We start from the raw sequence: 23,297 nt of genomic DNA, 5'->3' as shown, positions 1-23,297 counted from the left end.
GTGCCCGTCTGCTGCATTTCAATACTTTGCCCATTTCTCACAACATTTTAGTTCTGTTTCACTTTGGCACTAACAACTGGGACATTTGTCCAAATGTCAGACTTGCAATGGTTTGCTTTTGCATTGTTAGAGCCCGCCTTAATCTTCTTTTCTTCTTCATTCACTGGCTCCATCCCTCTGATTGTGCTAAATCCCGGGACACACGGTTTATGTTTGACCGCCTGTTAACACCAACATCAAAGTTAAAAAAACCCTGGTACTGTGAGATTTGTGCAGGAACCAGCACAAACCCAGTTCCATCATGTAACATGAACACGAGTTTGTGTCAGTTTATGCACCTCCAGGAAAAATTGTTTGTAATTGTGTCCACAAACATGCCACTTCTAAAATTCATGCTGTATTTTGTTTGAACATGCATTAAAGCTGAAATATGCAAGAACATGGAAAAGGAAAAACAGTTACTTGAAACCTGTTCTCCTCAGTGAAAGTCCTCCATCTGACCCATTGTGCCACCACACCATGTTCTCGCTGTGGACTTTGTTGACATTTATGCTATGTTTTTGATTGATCAAAAGCCCTGGGATTTGTTAAAATATCCTGCCAAGGGCTGTATTTTATAAAGCCTGAAAATGTAGTCAAACGGTGGTGCTAAAGCCTAGTTTCCTTGCTTGAATTACAACGAGCTGAATGATTAGAATGGAATTTTTGTCTAATGATGCCTAAAGCATACTGCCTACACAGCTTAAGATCAAGACAATAATACATGCACTACATGTTGTCAGTCCCTCTGAGAAAAAATGTTAAATTGTGACCTTAGCTACATAAATAAAACTGGCTTGACTGGATATACTTTTTTGCCTTTTTGTTAACAGAACTTTCAAGACTAAGCAACAGACATTTTGGCATATAACATTTAAATAAATACATTTTGTTGTAAGCCTGCCTCAGACTAAGGCTTATTGGTTTTTTTGCTTCATGTACTAAAATTCAGCTAGGCTATAGAGTTCAAGAATACCTTCAAGGTACGATTGCTTTTACTTCTTCACTTAATGAATAGTGTTGGTCCTCAATGCCTGCTCTACACATTGTTGCATATATCTGGCCATTTTTCTACCTGTTCATGTTTACAAAAGTTGGTGTTATGAGCAAAACTAAAAGGATAATTAGACTAAGAAACATTCTCAAAGTGCCTTGCTGGTGTTGACTCCCATCAATGACATAAATGTCACATCAAGTGCTCAATATCCATTTTTCATTAAGCATGACAAATATGTTTAAGACTCAAATATAACTAATATTAGACTCGAGTTTCCAAAATGATCTTTTAACAGAAAGCAAAGGTGCTGGGCTGCGCTGAAACATTCAGAGCTGAAATACTGTCTGTCAGCCAGCTGCCATTAATTTCACTTTCTTCTTCAGACACATCTCTCCTTATAATGGTTCATTCATTACCTCCATTGGCTGGTGCAGATTTATGCTTTGGCTCAGCTTGAGCTTAGACTGCACTTTGCCAAGAGGACAGCTGGTAATACTTTAATATATAGACACACGGGCATCATCATTATTCAGCAGAATTAGGGGTTGTTTTGTTTTTTACTCCCAAGCCTACAGATCGCCCAGCTGTCCGTGTGTGTGTGTGTGTGTGTGTGTGTGTGTGTGTGTGTGTGTGTGTGTGTGTGTGTGTGTGTGTGTGTGTGTGTGTGTGTGTGTGTGTGTGTGTGTGTGTGTGTGTGTGTGTGTGTGTGTGTGTGTGTGTGTGTGTGTGTGTCCCCAAATGTGTTTGATGGGAGGTTGAGGTCCCTCTTTGAAACCCTGTAGGTTGCTCTTTAGATGAAATAGCGCACAAGTGACTGCCTCTGAGATCACATGTCATTCAAACTGTGAAGGCGACCCGAGAGTGTCAGAGGATGGAGATGGAGGGAAGAAATGGATGAAGGGAATAGGTTTGCAGCCGTTGAGGAGAAGGAGTGAGGGGAACTGATGGGATTGGAGCTACAGTAGTTGAGCCACTGCCTTTGATTGCAGCTCTTGATAAAGAAAAGTGTCTGATAGGCAATCAGAGTTGTGGTCTGGGAGGATTTGAAATTTTTGGTGTACGATGGATTGGTCCACCTCTTCATCACTTCACATATCTTTGATGGGATTTTTACAACACTTGGAGGAATGATGCGTCGCCACTTGCATTTCAGAATTGCATGTGAGGGATGTATCACAATTATAAAAACAAGGCTGCTAGCTAAATTTTCAGAAAAAAAACAGCAAATTGTTGCATTTAAGTAGGTAAATCCAGCAAATGTTTTTGCCCGGTAAACAACTTGCATATTAAATTGATTATTTAATTAATTTTCTGTCTTTCTTGTTGACCATTTCGGCACTAACTGAAGTCATATGAAACACCAAAATACATAAAATTTCCATAACTTTGGAAAGAAATATGTCTTGCAATCTTAGAAACAAATAAGAAATCAGAGACATCTCAAAGGGAGCATTTTGCGGATATTTGCTGTATTAATACCAAGTGGATGAATCATTTGCACATGATTTTTGAATATTTACCTGCTTTCATCTTGAGCAAATAAAAAAGTTTTTATTCTGTGTTTTTGCAGAGCGTGTTCACTCTTCTGTTGGGGCCTTTCACCTTCTTCAACGCCCAGAAGACAAAATATCTTCAGATTCTCACTTCACTCATGCGCTGGATTGGTAAGAAGAAAATCTACAATCCTACAAAATTTCCTCACTAAAACTAATTCATTCAGTTTTCTGATATGTTGAAGATGATGACTTCTTCAAACATGAAATTCCTCTCTGCTTTTCACAATTCCCTCCTTTTTTAATAGCCATCTTTGAGCCCTCTCTTTCTGCCTCTGTTTTTCTCCCCACACATATTTCCATTTTATCAGTGTCTCCCCCATTTCTTTCATCCCTTCCTCGCTCGTGTGGTTGCTCTGCTAAGGTCCGTCCATCATGGTTCGGCCCTGCTCTGTGTCTTTGATTCCCATCTCCTCTCATTCCTCAGCCTGACAGGCTTGACAGCCCGTCCCAAGCTTGATTGGACCGTCACTCACTGGGCGACGGATGAAAATAAACCGTCCGTCCTGGGCCCGCTGTTAAAATCACAACACCACTGAATCTTGGCACTGCTGCCACCCCTGCACAGAGCTTGCTAGCTCGCATAAACAACGCACAAACAACAGCAGCATCCATGCACTGTCCACTCTCCAGCCAGCTAAATAACACAGGGGTTTTGCCTGCCCCCTTTCACTCTCTCAGCTCACCCTCCCTTTGCTACATGTAACTGATTGGTTGTGTCGCTTTTGCAGGGCTCTTTACAGCACAGGCTAATGATTCAAAATGGCTCCAGCAGAAGCTTTATGCTTGCTTCTTGTGAGCAGTAACATGAGGGCATGGGTACTCAGAGATTCAGCCACCCATTGTGATGCATTATCATTTATTTATTTTACAAAAAATAGAAGACTGGTAATCAGCCAAGCCAGTTGTTACCCTCATTAATATATACATCCCTGCAGCACTGAAATTAGCGCTGGTGACACATAATAGAATTTACTGACTTCACTTTTGTCGTAGTACTGTGTAAATACTGTGCAGACTAGACTAGTTGTTTATTGGTAGATTATAAGGCAGCACAGTGAAAGTCTTACTAAATATTTTTCTTTTTTTCTTTGAGAAAATGTACAAGCCACAAAATATAAACTGGAGGTTTATCAAATCGATGAAGACCTCTGTTGTAGAATAGTTCACAAATCTCAATTTGAATTTTCACGTCCATGTCATTAAACACATCCCTAATAAAAAGTAGACTCTACTGTCAGATCAGATTCACGTCAATCAAGAATTGTTATCAGCATTTCACTTTATGGTTTTCTTCCAAATACAGTGGTATAGAGTATTTGGATAAAGTCATGGCTTTGTTAATTGTCTGTTCCTGTAACTAATCTAATATATACTGATGTTTCGGTGTCTCCACATCATAAATAACTACAAATGTGTGTACAGTGTAATCATAAGCAATGATTAAGATTAACAAAATTCTGAAACGATCATTTGTTTCTGTTGTAGCTAATTAAAAATATGGGTAATAACCTTGTGTAACATTTGGAATCAGAATAATTCATTATCATTACTTAGATGTCTTGGCCATGTTCTAAAATTGCTATAAAGTCATGGCCTACCTTGTCTGTCAAGCCATTAATCTGGACCAGTGGCCTTGTTTCTTTTCTTTCTTCTCTCCAGTTGAGAATCTTTGTTGTTTTTTTTAGTACAGCAAACCACACACACTTTCCAGTGTGTAAAAGACAGTTTGAGTTATAGATTGTTTGTCGGAGTGTTTGTGGAAGAGCTGCTTCTCAAGGACAAGAGAATGTATTATCCTAGTAAGATTTCGGCAGACTTTGTGTTCGGTGTGCTGCTCTCAAGAGAACTCTAACACACTGTAGCAAGTAGGGCTGCATCATTAAAGATTAAAAGTGTACTGTGATACTTACTTATATTAAAATAATACAATCAAAATATGTATTATAATACATTTGGCCATATTGCCCAGACCTGATTTCCAAAGTGGTGCTCCACCAAAGTGAACCGCTAACTTAGGGAAGAGCAGATGTTAGGTTGAATGCATCAGCCATGTCACAACACCCATTACTACAATGTTGTTATCACGTCATTTTCTGCTCCTGTTTATCTGGTAGACTTTGGCCACTTCTACTATTTCTTCCCAGCATCGCAAGTCATTGTCAGGCCAGGAGGGGATAGACATAAACGTCTCCTGGTCAACTGGTTGTTCAATATGCTCTCACCTGACTCATTCTCATTGGTTGGACAGTCACCAGTGTTATTTTCTTCAGCAGAAAAGCGCTACATCAGTAGCTTTCCAGGATTAATCCGTTATTTGTGGCAGCAGGAGGAACAAACTACATGTGAACGCACCTGCATTTTTACAGCGGCCAACAGTCCCAACCGAATGGGGAATAATTCACGTTTTATTACCTTTAGCTGTACTCAGATTTGACTCCAAACGAACTGGCACCATGTGAAAGAAGTTCTCCATGTGGCAGAATTTTGTTGAAACATATGGCCAAAAAGTTGACTACCTTATTTTTGTCAGGATATCTTGCCTGTGTTGGTGTTTTAATAATCAAAGCTGTTAGGATAAACATGTCAGAAGTGGCAAAACTCTTTGTGTTTGTCCTAATAGTCATTTTATCACAGCAGGTGCATTCAGCTTTCACAGCAGCAGCTGCACTCAGCCCGAGCTGAATCACGATGAAACCTCCTCTCATCAAACAGAAAAAATGTATCACAATGGGAATTGCTGAATTCAGTGACAATAAAATGCAGTAGTTAATTTAACCCAGAGTGAAACCTGGCTGGTTAAAGGGCACTTGTGTATAAATGTTACGACTCAAAGGCATAAGTATTTTTACTCCAAAAAAACACAAAAACTTGAAGCTCAGTTCTCAGAGCTTAAAACTCTTCATGGTTCGTTATGATTCTGAATTATAAATAACTTGATTCTCTCTGTAGTCAACATGGTTAAACATTTAGAATGACAAAAATGATCTAAGGCATTCAACTTTAACTTTCTGAATACTCTGTGGGATGGTAACACCTCCTTTGAAAATGGTCGAAAAGGTTTTCCGTGTAGTTGTTTACACAACTCAGATTTGTTATTTTTGGTGTCCCTGGGTCTCGGTATCCATTTATACTGAACACACTGCAGACATGAGACCTTGCCTCCCCTCCTGACCATTACTCACCTCTCTCTGGATGCACCTGCAGTCACCTGTGCTGCCCTGAATGAGGACGTGGTGCGTTGAATGTCAGGGGTAGCAGCTGGCTGGTGCGTTTGGGCCCGGCCTCCTGCCCTCGGCTCCGGCCCTGTCACGGTTGTTACCACTCAACTGGAGTCACCTCCTTGTCGAGTGAGCCCTGCTTTTTACAACAAACATGAGCGATGGTGTGACTGCCTGCTGCTATGCTGCCCGTAACATGCTGGGATTTTCAATAGAGTAGCCATTAGCCTGGGCCTGTGTGATACCCTCTGTACAAACCAGAACTCCTGACTGCACTCATTTAAAAAAAATAATAAAAAATTAACATAATTGCTCCTAAATCAAAATAAAATGTGATGCAGAGGGCTCAGCCCATCTGTACACTTTTTGAGCAAATACAAACAGGTGACAAATTAAAGGAAAACCAACACAGAACGTCTTAAGATTTTGAGCCACCACATGCTTCAAGAACAAGTTCACCATGCTTTGGATTTGATCTCCCAAGTAATTTCTACCAGAGGGATAAAATACCATTCTTCCAACACATATTCTCTGTTTTTATTTTGCTCCACCAATGAGGCGGGGCCTCGGCGGAGTTAAGTGATGGTTGCCGTTGGTTTGTCTGTCTGTTAGCAACATTACTGAATAATGGATTAACGGATTTAGAAGAAATTTTCAGGGAAGGTCAGAAATGACACAATGACCAATTGATTAGATTTAGACAGTGATGCAACTTATAGTTAACCTGGCAATAGCCAGATTAATAATTGTGGAGTACTTGATAGTACTCCACAATATCAATCTGGGGCTGCTCCATGTAAATCCGTTTGGAGGAAAGAGGCACGGAATGGACAATGCAACAGTATGTCCCGCCTCTGACAGGTTTGTTTTTAGCCAATCGCGGGATCTTCACAACGAGCGGAGCCAATTGGTAGATTAAACTCTTACCAAAACCCGTAGGTAAAAAAGCACAAACATCTTTACCATCCAGAAATGCACAAAGTGCCTCTCGTTGTTCTTCCTTCAAAGAAGCGATAGGAGATTCAGTTAAAACTGACTTAATAGCAGCATCTACACGATCGTTGTCCTCCGTTGCCATGTTTGTTTTGATCTACTGGTGCTTGGTGTCGTCTTCACACCCGGATATCCCGCCTCACACACGAATACTGCTGCGTGATTGGCCCGTGCCAACTTGGCTCTGTACGAACAGTGAATGCGGGAGCGGAGCAAGATGGTTTCTTGAGAGATTTGTGAACTCACAAATATCGCGAGAAATCAACTTGCTGGCAAGGTTAGCTTATAGTCTGGATCCTTGATTTTTTTGAAAAAAAATTCAGCCTTCAGAAATGATACAAGGAATGAGCAGCCTTGGCGGAGTGCTGCGCTCTCTGAGGGCTTTCCTAGTCATGTGTTGTGATGATGCTGGTTGAGTGTGCTGTCTTAAACATCAGTCCAAAATCTCCAATGGATGATCAACTGGGTTGAGATCTAGAGACTGTGAAGGCTGTTGATTTGCAGTGATCTTTTCCTTTAAGGAGACAATTGGACCCAGTAAAATGGCCCCCACAGTGTTACAGAGCCACCGCATCCCCTCACTGTAGGAGTCAAGGTCATGTTTTTCCTTTATTTTGTCATCTATCTTTAAGTACTGTTACAGTTTACTTTATATGTTATTGTAATAAAGCGAGTGCACATATAATTCACAAAATCTAAAAATCTGAAATTTAATCTCTAAGATTTTTAGAGAGCCATATTTACATACATGCACTGAATATTATATGTTTTTTAAAGTAACATTCACGAAAGGCAAGCTTTTATATTTTAATATTCATTGTCGGTTACCTGGTAAGCTCCCTCTTGGAAAGTTTGACGTCCTTCAGTGGATGACTCAGACAGTATCCAGTCATTTCCTTTTGAAATTTCAAGAGTGTGTTAACCTTTATCTCTGTCTTCTCAACCCTCCAATGTGAATGGGACTGCATACGATATCTGTCATTATTCACCGTAGCACATTGTTAGTCTTTTGATAATGCATTGCTTTCAGGTAGCATTTAAACAAAATCACATTAAACTTGCGAATGTGTTCCCAGGTCTTTCTTTTGACTCTTCAAAAAGTTTGAGTAATGTAGTTTAGTGGCCTTTTAAAATGTATTACATTATACTGCAAGGCATATATATATAAAATGAAATGAACAGTGTGCAGTGTCCTCACCATATGCAGACATTTTCTTGCATATTAATAATGATAAATGCATGAGTAAGGTAAACAATTTTGCGACCTGTTGGAGTCAGCCTCTTCACTTCCTGCCTCCTGCCCACTGTAAGCAGAGGGGATCGTTATCAGCACTCCAGAAAGACACCTCTTAAACACTGACAGGAGTGCAGAGCTTTTCTAATTGATATTGAGTGGTATGAGAGGAAGGGAATAAGTTAACAGCCTCTTCACTCAGTAAACGAGTATTAATCACTTCTCTCCGTCTCTCCTGGGATGCGTGGATAGCTGTGTGGAGCCTCAGAGGGGTTACTGGCTGTATTAACTGTTGAGTCAGTAGCATATGGATCCTGTGCTTCCCGAGAGCAGCTGTCACATTTATTTCACAGGAACACCTTTATAGATTTTTATTGAGTGTTTCTTGTTGAAACAGTCGTCCTCTTAGTAGATTTGCATTTCCTGGATTCAAAGTTTATTTCTCTCTGTAAAACATCTTCTCTGGGCTCACAAAAATCTGTTGCCAAACAATTTTAGGGAAAACTGTCAATACAGTGCTGAGACAAAGTATTGACACTACTTGGAACTTTGGCGCTTTTGTTGTTTCATAGTAATAAATGTAAATTAATCTTTCTGTGTGTAAGAAAAATCGCATTTAAATGTTGTGGTTTAGACTAATTTTTTAAACACCAAGTCTTTAAGATTTGATTGCAAATGAAAAATGTCATCAAAATCATTGCATCTTCAGATTAACCTGAATGATTTTTGCTTCTCTGCATCAAGGAAAAAAAAATGACCGTAAGCCAAAGACTCATAGTTCCAGTGATGCATGGCTCTCACCATCCATCTAATGCTCTTAGTTTACTGCAGCACAGTATGAGGAGCTAAGAAATTGCCCACAGGGATATGTAGCACAGCTGCCATTTTCAATGGGCGAGGAAGGGCAATATTGTTTTTGAAGGTCAGAGGGACTCTGGTGGGTTGTTGAGCGGAGGTTCAGTTTGTCCAGAGCATGCAGCTCATGGAGGGACGGTGAAATATGAGCTGGTCTTAATGAACTGCATAGCCAACTACAGTTCACAGATCCTGAAAAATTGCATTTAAGAAGGAAAAAAAAAAAACACGGATTGGATCCTTCCTTTTCTGGCTCCCAATGACGCTCCTGTTGTCTGCCAAGAACTCTAGCATTCGGCTTTCGGGTGTTTTTTAAAATTTTCAGGGTAACTAAACATCAACATGATCACAGCCTCTTTCACTGTTCCAACAGTTTTTAATGCCTCTATCTGCCTGGTCTGCTTAGTATGGATGTTTCTTTGCATGATGAGACGTTTGACTTCCTGCTAAGATGAGTTCCAGGGTAATTAGGGGAATGCTTGATGGATGTCTACTTTAGTCAGAGAACATGATCAGTTTCACCCATACTCACTAACTAAGCTTTTAATTATGGTCGATGACCTCGGGTCTTTGTTTACCTTGGAGATGCCTTCATTGTTTGACAAGAAAGATTTGATTAGAGGAATTAAAATGTAAAGCTGCTCCTTCAGCCATTTGTTTCAAACAAATCACTAATGCTTCATTCAATTAACAGTTGAGTGATGTTTAAGAGCATTGGTGTTATTGGTCATTTAGTTATTAAGAATTATTCATAGCCTTATCATGAGACTTGTGTGTACATTTATTCTTTTTAGTTCTACACAATATTCTGAAAGCTAATATAACTCCTGCACACTGCTGTCACATTCTAAATCTTTCTTTTTTTTAAATCTGGACATGACTGATGATGTTTTGACCAAAGATGGGCATCATAATTGCCAACAACAGGTATCAAGACTACTTTTTCCCCTAATAGCACCGTTGCGCCACACTGAAAATATTGGTAGCTTCTGCACAGAGTTTCCGAGCACCATGTAAAACTCTATGCAATGCAATACATTCAGGTTTTTCCCTCTTCACTGTATTATTGTAGTAAATAATAAGACAGTTTATGGAAGTGCAAAAATTGCTGTTTGATTTTAAAGAAAAAAGTCACAAAAGTGAACTGCAAGTAGTGCTGGAAGATAGAGTGTGAACCACATGAGATCCACGAGGAGCTTGACTGTACTTTAATAAGGCATGAACTGCCCTAAAAACTTCATTTATTTATTTTTATGAGTTAGGAAGATTGCTGGAATACTGTCAGTATGCTATTTGCCCTGCATTTCTATTTTTCTTCAACTTAATATTGTAAGACCATGCATAAAATTATAGTAATATTAATGATTCTTGAATGAGGGCGATTCATCATTACTTTCCTTTAATAAAGATACCAGCATGCATGCTAGTCTGGCCACCCCACTGTTGCATAAACTGCTAAAAAGAATACAGAATATCAAATGGGACCCTGCATGGTGCTGAAAGCAGGGAACAGCTGCTACTTTTTATCTGTTTTATTTGTATTCTTAGTAGTAGGAATAACAAAAGTTAAATCAAGTGCTTTGCAAGTGTTGCATTTGTTGTTTCCAAACACAAAAAGTGAAAAAAATGAGCTCTCCTGGAATCCATAGTATTGTTTGCACACTGCTTTAAGAGAAAAAAAGGCCTTAAGAGGTGCAACAGTTCTATCAGTGCATCTACATAGGTCATAGTCCATGCTGTTGATGTGGTGGTCAAGTATTCCATGTTTAAAGTTTGTAGCCGCATCTGCAAATGTGATTTACTGCACACAAGAGCAGTAAATACAGTACATGTTGTTTCTTTCTTTGCAATGTTTGAACCACGTAGAGTATGTCAACCATTCTTGTCAGAAGGAAAAGCTTTTGCATCCCTGAGATTACTTGCTTATTGAAAATTTGCTTCTGTAGTGGCACAGGAGGATCTGAATGATCTTTTCTTTTGAAGAATGAATCGACAGTTCCTTTCACTGTCACTAAAGGGCCCAGCAATAGGCAGAGTACTTACGGACCGGACACAAGTAGATGACCCGTGCAGAATTGCCTCCATCCCACGTTGTTATGATGACGAGAGCCTTGTGTTAGCTCTCCACTCTAATCACCCTCTATCTTGCTCACACACACTCGCCCCAATTGTCGCTCCCTCCTGGTGTTCCACATGATACAGTATACGATGATGAATTTAAAAAAAAGAGGGGGTATAGTTGCAAATCACACTGGTGCTCCTAGTTATAGAATTTAGCAGCACTGTCTCCAAAACGGGCCCAAAATGTGACTAAATGGTTGAGGTCTGGAGCCCCAAACAAAATCTAAATCAGAAAACAGTAAAAAATAAAAATAAAAACCTCAAGGTCCCAAATGTTTTTCCTTAGTGATATAAAATGGAAAAGGAAAAATCATTTCATTTGAGAAACTGAATCCAGAGAAATGTTGGTTTTTTTGGCTTGATAAACTATATTTTGGCAGTTAACTGACTGAATGTTCTATCACTACTTCTGCATGGGTTTATCATAACGTTTAATTCAGTAAAACAAAAACTGCCCTTGTACCTCTTTAGTGCATCGTTACGAAGGAACAAGTGTGTGATGGAATAGCCACAAGCACTTCGTCAAACTATGGGGTTTATTTGCGTTGATCCTTGTCTTTGTAAGTTTTGTAAACTGGTGCATTTGACTTTTTCTGTGGTTATGTACAGATCTCCAGAGCTCTGGTGGACTCGGTGGACTAATTGACGTTTTCATGAAGCTGTCAGTGTCATGGAGGTTGGCTGGCTCATCCCTGTGAACCAGAGCGGCAGTATGGGGTGCTAAACAGTAGGCCAACTGCTGTGCTGCTCTGTGCTGTGTTTACTGATATCCCTATCTGACATCACAGAAACTTGTTACGAGGCAAGGCAGCCACTTATCACCCAGCCTCCCAATGAATACAGCAGCAGCCCGCTAGCTCCGGTCCTGATAGGTTTGAAGTGATAGAGGTCTACCACAGTATGAAAACCTGAAACCCTGGTGAGGACTGGGCAAAGAGCTGGCACTACTAATTACCACAGAGGTTATCCAAGAGTGCTCAAGGAGTGTCTCTCTTAATTAATGATGGGATGATTGCTGTGCTCTAAAGCCACTAGAGGGAGGATGTTTAAATTGGCAAACTTGAAGAGAAAACAGCAGAGCAGCATCATGAGAGCCTCACGTTGCCTGAGAGTACAGAGTGTTTCTTTCGTGTTTAAAGTGCTGTCACAGCAGTGCTGCTTTTTTAAAAATTAAAACACAGCTGAGGAGTCCTTGACCTTCCCACTGTCATCAATGAATTGCTCATGTTTAAGCGTCCAAGTCATTCTCTGGAAAGAGCAAGACCTCCCAGCTTGCAGCTTTCTCGTGCTCTGTTGCACATGAGATTGATCACCTCTCACCTTCTACCATTTTCTACTCATTAAGGATTCCCATCTCTTATGAGAGTCCTCCTCTGGAGGCAGTCAATGGCTCCTTGGAGCATTGAGAGTGTCTGCCAGCCTTGGCTTAACCATAACTGCTATGTTTGCTGCTCAAGACAATGCAGCTATAAGAGCCTCATGTGGAGAGTTATTAAGTTGAAACATTCCTCACAAGGTCATCGCTGTCCCTATCCAGGAAGCATAAATCACCGGCTGCAAGATGGACGCGCACTAGTTACATGGACATGATATGTGGCTCTTTGACACCTACTCAATTTACTCAGTTCCTGTTGTCGCATGTCAAGCGTAGTAGAGTATCGGCGGGGCCCAGCGTGTCAACGTGAAAGTGCATCTAATCACCATTTCTCGACAGGGAGCTGCTGACGTAAATAACTCGTCCTATCTGGATGAACAAGTCTTTTGGAGGGACTTTGGAAAGATGAGTGTTGCTACTGGCTCGGCGTAGAAATGTGAGAGATGAACCTTCATCAGGGTGTCAGCAGCATCTTTTAAAGGGGCTCTTTCATCCTATCAATAATAAAACACGGCCGAGGCAATAATGGCTAAGAAAAGATGACAAGCTTAGGTTAAAATTGAATGTCAGGTTGATGTCTTTTCATCTGTATGTGTTACTGGTTTCGGTATAATTTGTAGTTGGCACTGAATAATGCATCTAAATGTTACTTACACTCATTTCTTACCTTAATCTAGTGACCTATGAGCCATACTCATTTTAATATGTAAATAAACTTCTGGTCCTTCAAAGCAGTCAAGGTGATCACAGCTGTGCTTTTATTTCATGCCTCCATAGTACTTCAGCATTGAGATTCATAGCTATAGGTGCAAAGAGTGCAATAAAATTGTCACAGGCAGATGTGATTTGCCCACCTTGTGTAGCATTATGCAACCGGGGGCCGGTGACAAATGAGCACATTATGAAAAGCTTCATTCTACTGGCTTTGCTCTTGGTGTTCAGCTCCTCTCTACCATCTGATTGACTTTCAATTTCTTTGAAAAATAACGGGTTCGTTCCTGTGACTTCAGTAGGATAAATGAGGAATCTGCATCTAATTAGCATAAAACCTTATGATATGTGGGCATTAAAAGAGACATGTCATGCTTTTGATTTTGCAGTTGGAAGGGATTCTGAATAATATTTAGCTGTTAACATTTAACTGGGTGCCTCCCAGTACAACCAGCAGGGATGTCCTTTCTCACAGGCTCTCCTACAGCATCTTAATCTTGGCCGGACTTGCAAGAAGGTGCTTTAGGTAATGTAATAGTGGCGAGCCACCCTGAGGCACTCTTAATTAAAAGCCCCATGCTAGTTTCCTTCCTGTGCAGAATGTGAGTGTTGGTGTCAAGGTGGAGAAAAGCTTCCTTCCTCCAGTCCTGCACCTATTTCTCCTTCATGTACAGCAGACAGACAGGTGGAAGCAGTCACTGTTGCACATAAAACTTTTTGCAGAAAGAAAGGAGATGACAGTCTGAAGGAGAAAGAAGACAGAAGAGCAAAGGGAGCAGACGGATAGGTTATAATGATGACTCTTCCATTTATTCCAGATGTTTTTGGAGAGAGAGGTAGATTCAGATATGGAGTAGATGTGTTTCCAGCATTACAGACTCCAAGCGACACAGATATTATACTATAGTGGTGGGACTTCTGTCAAACACGAGTGTCCTTGTCCTTGAAATTTGGTCTGCTGCCCATTCATTTGACCTGTATGTATGCAGGAGGTTAAGGTCAAAATGGGAAGTCGTAGAGCTTTCCCCAGAGCTCAGACATTACACTGGATAAAAGCCAAAGATCCATTAAATATTGAACACTTATGCAACAGGTTTTACAGACTCAGACCGCTGATGTGTGTGAGCACGTACATGCATTCTGATGTGAATTCAAGGAAAGTGTGAAACAAGGGTGAGCAATGTAGCTGTGTCAGCTGTTATGCTTGCAGTTTCAACAACCCATACGTTCACATTTAGAGATCTGTAAGAATATATTTGCAGGGTCTGAATTCTTTCTTTTCCTTGTGAAAAAAGAAAATCTTCCTCGGCTTTAGCTCTTTCCCTATGTGAAAATTTCCTCGGGCAATGTTGACTGGTCTGTTGGTTGGTTGATGTACTCCCATTCAACCAAATCATGTCAATATAGTTAAAGTTACAATGAATTAATGTGCTGCAAATACTAGATTTACGTGTTTTTTAAAACAATATTTCATTTAAGCCAATACAGCTAGCACTCCCACACTGATTACATGAAGAGTAGGTACAGCTTTGTTACACCAAAGTTTTCTTTGGTTGACTACAGTTCTAGTATCCATTCTGGTGATTTCAAATCATTTTTATAAATGTCTCCTTCCACACCAAGACAATAACATAATAGAAAAACTGTTTAATATATTTTTCTATTTTCCTGTTTTGGTCAGCAAAAACTTTTTAGCTTAATATTTTATGTCTGCTGACACTTTAAACATAAGTAAATAACCGCTTTATCGTATGTCCAGTATTATTTAAATGTAAAATGAGTGGTTACAGCAAGAGTTGGAGAGGTACAAGAGAAAGTTTTCCTCTCAACTTTATCACACGCAATCTTATTCCTTTAATTTTGTCAGACTTCATACTGGATTTGTAGAAATAGCTTTTCAATTATTCTTCTTAACCCTCATTATGTTAAGAATATGAATTTTGTAGTAGTGCTATTGGTTCTCATTTGATCTCATTCTTGTGGTTAATTTCTGTCTCCAATGCTTCTCTTGCTGATCATTCTTTTCTTTCTCGTTGTAGCCTTAAGTCCCTGATAATTGGATTTAATTTTATCCTTCTGACATACATTAAAGTGTCACTGCAAGAGCACACTGTAGCTGATAAATTGAGCTTTTGAGAAACTTCAAGTCTCCAGCTTGCACACTGTTTAGGCACTGGACCTGCAGCTGTACTTACCCTCTTAAATATTTCCATCAAAGGCGGCAGGGATGTCACTGCTTCAGTCATGCATTATAGCCAGTCCAAGTATATGGAGCTGTATGGTACAGATTAATTTTCTGCACATGTGTGGCAGATTATGGGCCGAGTGGCACTTCCTAAATGTCACCCTGTGTTTAAAGGACAGCTGATGATGAAAGTTGAGGAGCTGGCTGCTTGCCATCTCGGGGCTATGACTAACCCATAGAGTCACGGGTTGATTGAGTGTGTGTGGAGGAACGATGGCTTCCTGGGCCACCTCGACTCTCAGCACGTAACAGGACTGCATGCCACGCTCAGGAGCCTCCTTTAGACACACTCATGCTAGTTCCCAGAGATGCACCTCAAGGAATCAATTGGAGATGCGATGAGAACAGCAGGAGGTGGAGACATGCTGGGCTCTCGATCTTCACTCGATTTTATGCTGGGCCATGAAACGCTCCCAAGTTTGTTTTTTACGCCTGATGTTTCTGGGACAAACAGCTGGAAGACAGTTCAACACTGGGAAAATATACTTTTTTTAAAAAAAAAACTGTCGTAAAAGCATTTTAGTATCGGCACTGAAATGAGATATAGAAAATATATGTTACGTGCACTTCAGATCAAGGCGTTCCAGATCGGTGCACCAAAAATATCACATATAAAGCAGAAATATTGAAACCACTTGAGAAAATACAAAGATAAACATAAAAGAAGATTTAACCTGGATTTAAGCCAAAGTATTAGTTAAACACAGGGTGACTTTTATGTCTTCTAGAGGTTCATTCCAACTAAGATGCCAGATGACCTGAGAAACTCAGCAGGATTCATGTGCTGAAAAACATCCAGACATGAAAACTAAAGAGAGAGAACGAAAAGTCGTTTGCTGTACCAGTTTATATTTTCTGAGAAGCCTTCTTAATCAGTGGGAAGTGGGATTAGCAGAAATACGAGGTTGGCTTACCATGCAGAATGTAAATGAAGGTAGAGCTGTTTTCCCAGCGCGAGCCGGCATTGGTTGAAGGTAGTTTCTTTATTGATGTGCAATGCAGCGATAGGCAAAGGGAAAAAGTCCACGACATGTATTCCCCCTAGCAGTACGAGTAAGGAGAGATTCATGGTGTTGTTTATTTCGGCTGTTTTTTCATTCTGGTTGCACAAAGGCAACAAATGGCACATTAATCTTTTTCTGATTAGCGCTGGAAAATGGTCGTAATTAAAAGGCGTATTTCGTTCTTTCACAGTAGCTGAGTAATAAAAGGGAAATTGCGTTGGTTTGTCAAGCACTGAGGTTGTGAAATCAGGAAGGGGCTTGATAAAAGGATCATTTCAGGGTTTGTCCCAAAGCTGACCCAGGACTGTTTCTTTATCCTGACATGCTCCTCGTGGATTTGTTGCAGCTGAGCTCAGCCCTGTTGCGTGCACACAGAGCAGAGTTTGGCGTGTGACAAGAACATAATGGTACATCGAAGTGAAAGCTGCCAAGTGTGGAGTGGAAATGGTATAAACACGAACACATCAGTATTTTGCATGTGTCTTCCTTGTTATTACTTGATGACTGGTCAGGTATCTGCAGCACAAACCTTTTGCAAGTGAAACGTTTAATTCATGAGCAATGGAGCACACAGTTTTAGTACAGTTATGGTTCTGTTTATTAAAACTTAGCCTGGAGTTGCTTTTAACTCTGTGTGCATATCCTGCTTCCATTTGTAGTGCCGATTGTACACATTCTCGGAAATTAATGAAATGCAGTTCCCATATGAATTTTAGTGGAGTGAAGAGGCAATATGGGGATGTAACGGTGTGTCACCTAACGTTTAACTCGATTCAGATTTTCAGTGTTTGATGATTTCTTCAAAAGAACTGAATTAAGACATTTTGCAAATTAAACAATCCTAAAACTATTTTACATATCAGTTGTGTTGTTCTTGCTTCTATAAATGACCAAAAGATGTCTGAACCTTCTATCTACACACAAATACTCTGCATATTAATTCCCTCTTTTTGCTTTTTGCAGCATTCACTATGATGATTATCTTGGCTCTAATCCGCATCAGTAAAGGCACTAGTGAGATCCACCCACCAGTCGCCTCCCTCTCTGGGGTCCCCAACCTGTTCGGGGTGTGCGTCTACTCCTTCATGTGCCAACACTCCCTGCCCTCCCTGGTGACACCCATCTCTGACAAGAAGCGAGTCGGCACGCTGGTGTTGGCAGACTACGTCCTGATCCTGGGCTTCTACGTCCTCCTCTCGTTCACCGCCATCTTCTGCTTCGACAGCTCACTGCTCCATGACATGTACACCCTGAACTTCACAGACAACTGCAGCGTGTTAGATATTCCAGTACTGCGCTACTTCCTGGGTTTGTTTCCCGTTTTTACCATCAGCACCAACTTCCCCATCATCGCCGTCACGCTTCGCAACAACTGGAAGACCCTGTTCCACCGGGATGGGGGCACGTACCCATGGGTGGTGGACCGAGTCGTGTTTCCCCTCATCACTCTGGTGCCACCAGTCGTGGTGGCCTTCTGCACCCACAACTTGGAGTCCCTGGTGGGCATTACAGGGTCCTATGCTGGCACAGGAATCCAGTACATTGTCCCAGCCTTCCTTGTGTTGTACGCCAGACGCCATCTGGAGCCCGTGATGGGCAGAGATGCCGTCAACAAGCACCAGTCTCCTTTCCGCCACACCTTCTGGGTGTGGTTTGTTTTGTTGTGGGCCACCTTCTGCCTCATGTTTGTCACAGCCAACATCATCCTGACTGACACTAAGAAATGAGAACTGTTGTGAAAATCTCCATCTGTACGGCCAGTTTCTTCGTTCCTGTACACGAAGCCTTACCTGCTGCTGGTTGGACAGTGTGCCTTTTTATGGAACTTCTGTTGCATAATTTAAATGTAATTTAGAGTAATTTATCAAATTTGTTAAAAGGGACCAAATGTCAGATTTTATCATGAAAGCTGGAATGGTGCATGACAGTACTGAAAGGGAATTTATTAAAAGGATTTTTATGTCAACAAACGCCTGACAGTCTGAGGTTTTCACGAGGTTTTGCACATTTTTAAAATATATCCAATGGATTCAGTGTGCTTAACATGAACGAGTTCATCCACAGCTTCGTCTGAACCCGTCCAAAGGCCTGCTGTCATAGAGGGAGGACGTGGTGGTGGTGATTTATACAAATATGGTTAATGCTGGTCCATAATCAAAAGCGTTTGTGGTGTTATAATTCTTCACACAGGAGGTGGTAGAGGTGGTTGAGTAGAGAAGAGAAAAATCCTGCCTCCCTCTCACATGTCTGATTTCGGTGTGGTTGCTGGATTACTGGTTTGGGGTAATCGAATTCCAACTCTGGAAAGCTTTGGTCCAACAAACACTTTGTTTAAACCTTACTTATGACTCAAGAGTTCCGTGTGTTGTCCGTTTTGTGGTTACTTTAGTATGTCTCATTCAAACTCCAAGCTATAGACAAGGCACAGTGTTAAGACGCTGAGGGTTCCACTGGACCTTCCTAGTAGAATGTTCCTTTAAACCTATATTAAATCCATTGAAAGAGGACAGCGGTGACAAGAAAAAGAGCCTGTCAAATCCAGACTCGTGTTCTGTTGCGAAACTGCTGCACGACTTAATAATGAAACCAGAACAGAAACCAACACAAGAAGAGAAACGAATGAACAAGGGACGATCATTCTTTCATGGCTGACATGTATCCATTCCTCAGTGGCATCTGCCTCCGATCTCCTCGTCCTCTTGTGAACAATGAAGCTCCATCCGTGTCAGATCCTCTGACAGATAGGCCTCCAGGAAGAGCTCGATCTCTGTTTATCACCAGACACTGGCGTCTGTAGTTCAAGCACAGGGCATGTCTCCGTCTTCTGCTGCTCAGCACCCATTCATGACTCTGTCAGCCTTGTACTGTATCCATCACACAGCCCAACACCTGACAGGATAATAGTGATCTACAGTGCTTCAACTCTGGCTATGGGAAAGGCGTCAGTGGCCAAAAGTGGAGGCAGCCAGCTACACAACTTCACACGCTGCTGTACAGTAGTCTAGTGATGCTGACTTCACTGACACTTGGCAGCCTCCCTGACTTCATTACTGCCCTCATACTTCCATCTTTGACCTGTTTCATGGTTCTGTCTTTGTGATTTTCATAATTCATTTGCAGCATAGAAACACCTCAACACTCTCAATGAACAACAAATTATATCGATTAGTGGAATTTAGTAATGCTAAACGGAGGTGAGTGAAATCCTGTTTGCGTGATTCACAGACTATGTCTTAGTTCTGCTGCACACTGTTTGTAATCTGTCATTTGTATTAATTATGAACAGCATCACTTTCTTGTAAGGAATGGTTGCTGAAATTTCTAAATGTCATGCTGTGATTATTTGTGAGCACAACAAATTTAACTCGATCAATCTGATGATTTTCAGAGGAAGATTTCTTTGAATTTGGACAAACAGAACAAAAGGTGGGTGATGTACTTTTATCAGTTGACTGATAGCTGGTATGCAAAGTGATGACCAAGTTCAGAGTCTGCACCTTTAAAAGTTAAAAATGCTACATGATTTAAATTTGGCTGCCATGTCCTTTGAACTAGTCTCCCTCTGCTCCATGTGCTCCTGCCACATCTTAAACACTCCCAGGACATCCTGTTCTTGAAGTCCATCATGTGTGTTCAATCTCCTCAACTGTATTAAAAACAGCAATCTGTCAGCTTGCTTTTTAATTTTGGAAAGAGGAAGCAGTCACAGAGATCCAAATCTGCCAAGTAGGATGGATGGAGAACAATGATTGTGACCAAAAAACATCTTTTCCGTGTGCTGTGAGCAGGTCCATTGTTACTAATAGAACACCCAACTGACATCCTGTCATGGTTTAGGTTTGTGAATTCTCCAGTTTTAGAGAATTCACTGTCAAGATATGCTGCTTGTTGTCTTGATCGTAGCCATAGAAACAAAGTCCATTACCAGAGAACCTAAAGTGATGTAAAGACAGGCTCATGCTGTTGTTAGAGAACCTCACTGACTTTGAAAGTCAGTAAGAGATTACAAAACACGGCATGCAGAATCTGATTGATGGCACAATATCACAAGTGCATCAAAGTAGTGAATTAGTAGAAGAAAATACTACTGTTTACCAGACTTACTGGTGAAACTACGCAACATGAGCTGAATGAATACAGATTTTAAATGGTAGGTGTCTTTATTGTATGACAAAAAGATACAGAAAATGACGGACTTAGTGGATGTTTTTGTAGCCTCCACCTCAGCTGTAATTCTCTTCCATGCAAACAGCAGAAGTTTCCAGACTTTCAGTTGTAAGTACGGTTGAAGCTTCAAAAACATTTTAATCTATATATACATAGTAAAATGTAGTTCCCTTTACCTTTGGTCAGATGCGTCCATATTATGATTAAAGCCCAGCTCTGCTTTGATGATATTTTATTCTGGGATTATGTCCTATAAATGTCTTAGCTGAAGCTGTTAGTGTGAGTGAGATCTTCAGAATACACTCAAACGTATAAAACCAAGTGTGAAGTATATTTAAATGCCACTACAGTTGTGGTCAATTAAAATGCAAACTCAGTATTAGGGTGAGCAGTAGTTCAGTGGGTTGAAGAGCAGTTCGAAAGGCTGAGCAGCTTTTTCATCAACTGCTATAATGCAGTTTAAATTGAAAGGTAATGTGCTGTGACTCCAGTGTTTTTTAAGGCACTGCTATTGTGGGATTTACTCATGCAGCGCAGCGTTGCTGTAGCACTGGTGAAGGTTACATAGGCGAATTTGCTCGCGGTAATTTTGGGATGTAGCGTCAACAAACCACCTCTGTCTTCACCAAACTGCAGTGAGAATTGGTTTTTACCTGGAAACAAACATGGACGCACAGAAGGTTCATTTTTAAATTTCGTTTCTATGTTTGTGTTTCCACTTTTGTGAGGTTCAGCTTTCTTCCTCCCATATTTACCTGAAGTGGTGCAGTCAAATACAAACACTTGAACGTTGGGTAGATATTTATTTTGCTGTCTGGAGACTAAAATCACTTGTGAGTGATTCGGTGTTGAATATGTTAAATGTTCTGATGACTCTTGTTGGGAGTTGTGAAATGTGCCTTTCTTACAGGGTCTTTCTTGCCCTTTACTTATCAAATCAGCTGTTTTCCTCATCTTTTGAGAAGCAGCTTTCCAGACATCATCTGCATGTAATCCATTTTGTTGATCTGACAATCTGTCGCCAAAATACTTTTTAATCCTTGCTCGTCTTTTGTTGTGCTTTCATTTTGTTCAGTTTTCTTACAGGAGTGTTCCCCACTGTATTTCTGAGAATGTTTTTTTTTTTTTTTTTTTTTTTGCTAACTTCTGCTGTGTCTCTGGTATTTGTTTACAGTAAGTTGGCCAGCATGTGATTTTTCTAAAATGAATGTTTACTGCTTTAATGTATGTTTTGTTGGATTTTAATGAGTCACATGGAAAATAAAAGCTTTATGTTCAACTGAAAATTGTGAATCGTGAAGGGAAATTCTGTTCTCTTACAACCTGGGCTTTTTGTTGTTTTTGCCTTTAGGCCAGTCGTTTATAACAGTTACTCACTAGAGTCCTACACACTGAAGCTTCAGACATTTAACAAAACAAACTTTAGCTTCCATTATATAGCATTATATCATTCATTAAAGAGCTATGCCTAATGACCACATAAAAAGGTGATTGGACACAGCTGTTTTCTACTTGAATGTACAATAAAGACATGTTATTACTCCTACAGTTATGTGGCATACGTTTGTTTGTGCGCAACATTACTCAGAAACAGACTAATAGATTTGGATAAAATTTTCAGAGAAGGTCGGAAATGACACAAGAACCAAGTGATTAGATTTTGGCAGTGACGCAGCTCATAGTCTAGATACACAGATGTGTTAAATATTTCTGTATCATTGCGAGATGGCGTCATGGCATCACTGTAACTATGACAACAAGTGAACACTGCCACCTGCCTGCTGATGATCACATTATGGCGATTCTGCTACAAATTGACTGCTGTGGACTTATCGGGACTTATCCATCTGAAATTATACAATGATTGAGCAGCCTTGGTGGAACACTGCGCTCTTGGAGTGCTTTCTTTGCTGCTACAGCATTAGCCATATGTTTCCAAATCTGTGGTAGAACTAAGAGCTAATTCTGGTTGTTTCTGACCAAATTGCCATTTGTCAGACAATCACAGGTGTTACTTTAATAAAATGGAACAGGCTACCTGTGAATATCTCCACATTTTCACAACTTTGAACTTGCCTAATCTCATTGAGAATGCTTTTTTCAATGCAAACAATTGATGGGTTGAGAAGTGTGTTCAATTCCTTTGACTGCAGTCATGGTCCTGTGCAAAGGGTTTGGATGCTAAAAGTGAAGTGAAATGAAAATGCTTTAAAAATAATGACATGAATATTTTTTTATTAACTAACTACATACAAAGTCAGTATTTATTCCAAGTCCTCCTTGGAACACAGTTTTTTCTTCTGCAGGTATTTGGCAGGTAGCTGGTTCTGACATCTAACATAGAGAACGTGTCATAGGTGTTCTGTGGAGTCAGACTGTCTCATTGTCTCCTTTCTCTACATGTAAATACAGACCGACTCCAAGATGTGGAGATCAGAAATCTGTTAGGGACCAGTCCTCTGTTACGGGACTTAATGTTCTTTGTGTTGCTGAGGATAGTTGTTTAACTCCCCACTGATGCACAAGAATCAAAACATGCAAAGTGACTTTTTGCAAATAAAGACCACATTGTTTCAATCTTTTTTGGCCTTTGACCTAAATGAAAAAAAAATCAAAAAAGTTTAAATCTTTCTTTCAGATATCCAGACGACAGGATGAAGTTTTTTCATCTCATTGTCTAAACCTGGCTCCAGTTACCATAGTGGTGGCTATTAACTGTGAAACTGTGACAGTAAAACAAATACCAATATCACAGCCATCAAGATGGCAAAAACTACAAAAT

At 40.4% G+C, this 23,297-nt stretch overlaps 1 protein-coding gene across 1 annotated transcript in view; it reads left to right on the top strand.

Moving 5' to 3' along the window:
* Positions 1-22,061, top strand: part of tmem104 (transmembrane protein 104) — a 72,077-nt gene extending 50,016 nt beyond the window's left edge. The window contains exons 9-10 of the mRNA XM_022209277.2: positions 2,607-2,700; positions 17,312-22,061. Coding sequence (XP_022064969.1) covers positions 2,607-2,700; positions 17,312-18,075 — 858 coding nt within the window. The 3' untranslated portion in view covers positions 18,076-22,061. The remainder of the gene's footprint in view (positions 1-2,606; positions 2,701-17,311) is intronic.
* The last annotated feature ends 1,236 nt before the right edge of the window (positions 22,062-23,297 follow it).

Source organism: Acanthochromis polyacanthus, chromosome 21, assembly GCF_021347895.1.
Source record: "Acanthochromis polyacanthus isolate Apoly-LR-REF ecotype Palm Island chromosome 21, KAUST_Apoly_ChrSc, whole genome shotgun sequence".
Lineage (NCBI taxonomy): Eukaryota > Metazoa > Chordata > Actinopteri > Pomacentridae > Acanthochromis > Acanthochromis polyacanthus.
This window is presented reverse-complemented; position numbering and strand designations above follow the sequence as displayed.